Raw genomic sequence first — 3,965 nt, 5'->3', positions numbered from 1 at the left:
ACCGTGCGGTGCTGGGCGTGTGCGCGGTGCGTGCTGCCGTGCGGTGCGCGCTGCTGCCTCTGATACCAAAATGTTATGGGCCCGCGAATAGGATCTCGTCACGGGTCAGTCCACGGGGAAAACCCTCTGTTTTCCCTTGTTCCTCCCTGCTCTTGATGAACCTATGTAGGCGCCCTAATGGTGATTTGTTCAAGAGATCACCTAACTCTCCTTTACTCTCTTTCTTGACTGAATATTCGATATCCTCATTCAATAATGGTGTCTCCTTAAATAGGAGATTACAAGAGTCCTAATCTTTGGGAGTCTCCTTGGTGAATAGGGAGACTAACAATTCTATCTTTCTAAGTATAAGATATGCTAATCCTAATCTGATAATAAGATAAACTAATCATAATCTGATAACTTACAAGATAAGATAAGAGCAATAGAATATGATAAGAACAAGCAAGATGATCTAATCTAATCTGGCGGTGGATCAGGTTCTTGTTACTGCCGGCGGCGATGGTACGTCTTTCCGAGGAATGCGTCCATAACAGTATCAAACACAACCTATGATTTGCATTCCTATCTGATAATCTGATATAAAAATTTGTAGGTTTTGTCTCATTTGCACTCATTGGTTGTACAAATATATATATATATATATATATTAATCTCAAAGACATACGAAATTTGCACCACCTTCCCTTTACCTCAAATTTCTCTGATCCAAGTAAATCATACTCTTGATTTTTTTTTTTTGTATTAATCCAGGAATAGACTATGGACTCGGGTCAGATTAATATATATGCTTAAACCTTAGCTGAGGCATAAGAGGAAACGCATTTTCTTTGAAGAACAAATGGAACAAGAGAAGGTAGCATCAAGTAAGCTTTATTGTCACAGCCAGGACTGACAATTACTTTATTGATCCTGCAAAAGTGATCTGATCAGATCATCTGTTGCATAGATATCCTATTTGCCATTACTACTACTGATGAAGCATGCTGAAATTCTTGGGCTAAGTTCTAACCATGAGAACATCAACAACCCAGAGAAGAAATCCATATAAATCTTGCTTTTGGATATCTTTTTGGCACCAACATAGTCGAAGATTTCAAACCTGAATGCAACAGTGTTTCAGGAGACAAGCCACATCTGAGTCATGAAAGCATCTGATGGCTTGAAAATTTTTGTTGGCTGCATCTCTAGTTTGAGAGTTATTTCCAAATTAATGAATCCATCTAATTGCATTTATTTATGGGATTGTGAAAAGCTTGATTCCTTTACAAATTATTTTAAGAACATAGAAAGGAAACTGCAGTATCTGATCTTCAACCTTATTTGGTAAGCAAGCAATCACTGAAGGTCAATTCTGAAGAAAAAGAGGAAGACCCAGAAAGATCTGTGTCATAGAGAACAATTACAGTAAGAAAGCTTCTGATGAATAATTGAATATTCCTCAGAACCTAACCCTTACCATACAAAATAGAGAGAACCCACAAGGATTCCTAAGAAAACTCGAGAAAGAAAACAAAAAAAAATAAAATAAAATAATAATAATAATCGCAAAAAAGATAAACAAGAAAGAAAGCGCTGAATCCGGTTTCTCTGCTTCTCCACAGTTGACGAAGCTCCATGACATCAATTCTGATGAAGCTACAACAGTATCAGATCTCTTGAAATTGCAGGAGAGTTGGCTGGATTCTGCACAAGAGGAGGAAATTTCAGGGAAGCTGCAAAAGGATCTTTAAAATTCGTTGTTTCTACATTGCATTCACTGATTTCTCCTTTATTGTTATTGACTTGATCATCGAAAACCACCCAATTATCAGTAACTAGCGTCGTCTTCTGCAAATTCTCTGGTTCTTTCTGTAGTTCAACTTCAACATATTTAGTTTCTACCACAACCTTCGCCTTATCGGTCTCAGAAACATCGGATTTCTTTTGCAGTGGAACACCATTTATAATTCTCTCAAGATCTCGGATCCCTTCTTCTGGAATGTGCAGAACTTTGGGGCACTCTGATGCATTCAGAACACCGAATCTCTTGCAGAAATCAAAATAAGAAGAGAGCTGTTCACCCTGTATAGCTGCCTTCTGCAAAACGGTCAGTGCCTTCGCAGCCTCCTTCTTCCCTGCTGAAAATATTCCCATCAGAAGTTTCGCAATCCCATTGTAGATTCTGTCATAAATCTCAAAGATCTCGATGACAACGCAATCCATGGCTTCAAAGATGAGCTTAACATTCATCCCATCAGCATGAGGCCTAATCTGCAGAAGCAAATCAAGTAATGCCTGCAACTGTTGCAGTTCCAGTAGAAGCTTCATCATCGACTCATCTTTTTCCTTGCTTCCTCTTTTCTCTACAAAATCACGGCTTAAGATGACGGACCTTTGATCAAGATAGACAAAGTAGACACGGACGAATACATTGAAACCCCATGTCTTTACAGTGCTGGAATGGCCATCACTGAAATTCGAGAAATCAAACGGCAACCTCCCAATCTTCTGAACGGCCGGAATTTTGCAGCAGAAGACACCGTGCAATAGCATTAGGCCCTTGAGAGCCACGACCCAGCTCTGAGTCTTGTCCATTCTTGCCGACAAAGCACGCAGGAAAGGCCGGAGGGAGGCCGGAGAAGTGCGAATCCAGGAAAAGACTCTCTGGGCATTCTTGTAATCCAAGGAGAATTCGTCATGGCTGGTAGCTTTGATGATGGCTTCTTCAAGCTCTGGATTTCGAGAAGCTTTCTTTCTTGCCAACTTGGCAAGATAAATGCTGTTATTGTCTTTCCACACAGCTGAGGCCTTCTTCCAGACCTTCATCCTTGTTGGGTCTCTCTCTCTTTTGCTTTCTCTTCTTCTTGTTGTTAAGAAGAAGGGGAGCTTCTGTGGTCCCAATTATTTCTTCCCCTCCTTTTCTTGGTCTTATTTTCAGTGGAAGAAGGCGTTAAATTTTCCAGCAATTTCCAAATCCAAGAGCAAATACTGCCCATCTTTGTTTTCTAATTTCCTGATCTCTTTTTCAGCGGAATTTGCATTTCTTTTGGAGCAACGGTTGGTTTTCGGAGGTTTGAAACCTTCAATGTCGTTATTCCGTTGGATAGTAACAATTGGGCATTCCCGTAAGACTCCGGATCTCCTGTTCACGAGAACTCTGTCCACTCCTACTCACATACACTACCCTCTGAATTGGGAACATCTCCCCTTACATATACTATGCAGAGGATGAGATATTCTCCATGTGTGACTGCGATTAATATGAACAGAGTTTTCGTGCTCCCAACTCTTCATGTAGATTACCATTATTTTCAGTTGATCAATACAATTTGGTATATAAATAAGAGCCCAGATTTCCTATTCACTTTACCATTACACATCTCTCAATTCATAATAGAGACGTGTGGCTCATCAATACACGTCAAGTTTATGTCTCCTTATTTTAATAGTCCTCTCATTATATTTTGTTAGAAAGTAAAGTGAGTCAGTCAACTATGACAGATATACAAGAAAAAATACAAACAGCTCAGCGTGAAAAAGACCTTCCCCAAGCATCACTAAATACAAGAAGTCACTAGGAATAGGAAAAGACACCCCCCGCCAGGTTGACCAACCCAATGTTTTAAAAGGCGGCTCAGAACCGGAACTGCTTTGGCCGCTAGTTTCTGGCTCAGTTGTTCCACCGTCCGGTCCAAACAGATGGTTTGTTGCAATTTTAAAAATCAATTCAAACAAAAAACAGCAAAAAAAAACATTGTCTAGGTTGAATGGGTTGACGGTTAAACTGCATGGGTCAGTGGATCGTTGATTAAATGGTTTTGGTAAAAGATCAGGTAAGGGGTGAAACAAAACTGGTTGTCCAAACAGTCTGACCATCCGGGTCAATGATTCAAAAACAATGGGCTAACCAATCGGCCTTTTTTAGGTAAATTGTTGAAACCTCCCCTGAAGTTTGGTAATTGCAATCATCTCCCTTGAACTTT

At 40.0% G+C, this 3,965-nt stretch overlaps 1 protein-coding gene across 1 annotated transcript; it reads right to left on the bottom strand.

Annotated features, from left to right (window-relative positions):
• Positions 1 to 1,248: 1,248 nt before the first annotated feature.
• LOC104607234 (putative clathrin assembly protein At1g25240) lies at positions 1,249 to 3,240 on the bottom strand. The gene has a single exon (XM_010272808.3). It carries the CDS (start codon positions 2,806 to 2,808, stop codon positions 1,639 to 1,641), a length of 1,170 nt encoding a protein of 389 aa, XP_010271110.1. The 5' UTR covers positions 2,809 to 3,240; the 3' UTR covers positions 1,249 to 1,638.
• Positions 3,241 to 3,965: the final 725 nt, after the last annotated feature.

This window comes from Nelumbo nucifera, chromosome 4, assembly GCF_055504915.1.
Source record: "Nelumbo nucifera cultivar China Antique chromosome 4, China Antique-T2T, whole genome shotgun sequence".
Lineage (NCBI taxonomy): Eukaryota > Viridiplantae > Streptophyta > Magnoliopsida > Proteales > Nelumbonaceae > Nelumbo > Nelumbo nucifera.
Note: the sequence above shows the minus strand (reverse complement) of the source record. Positions and strands in the feature narration are given on the sequence as shown.

Bases quoted from the DNA above. Each gene is read 5' to 3' on its own strand.
- LOC104607234 (XM_010272808.3), bottom strand. From the start codon at position 2,808: ATGAAGGTCTGGAAGAAGGCCTCAGCTGTGTGGAAAGACAATAACAGC.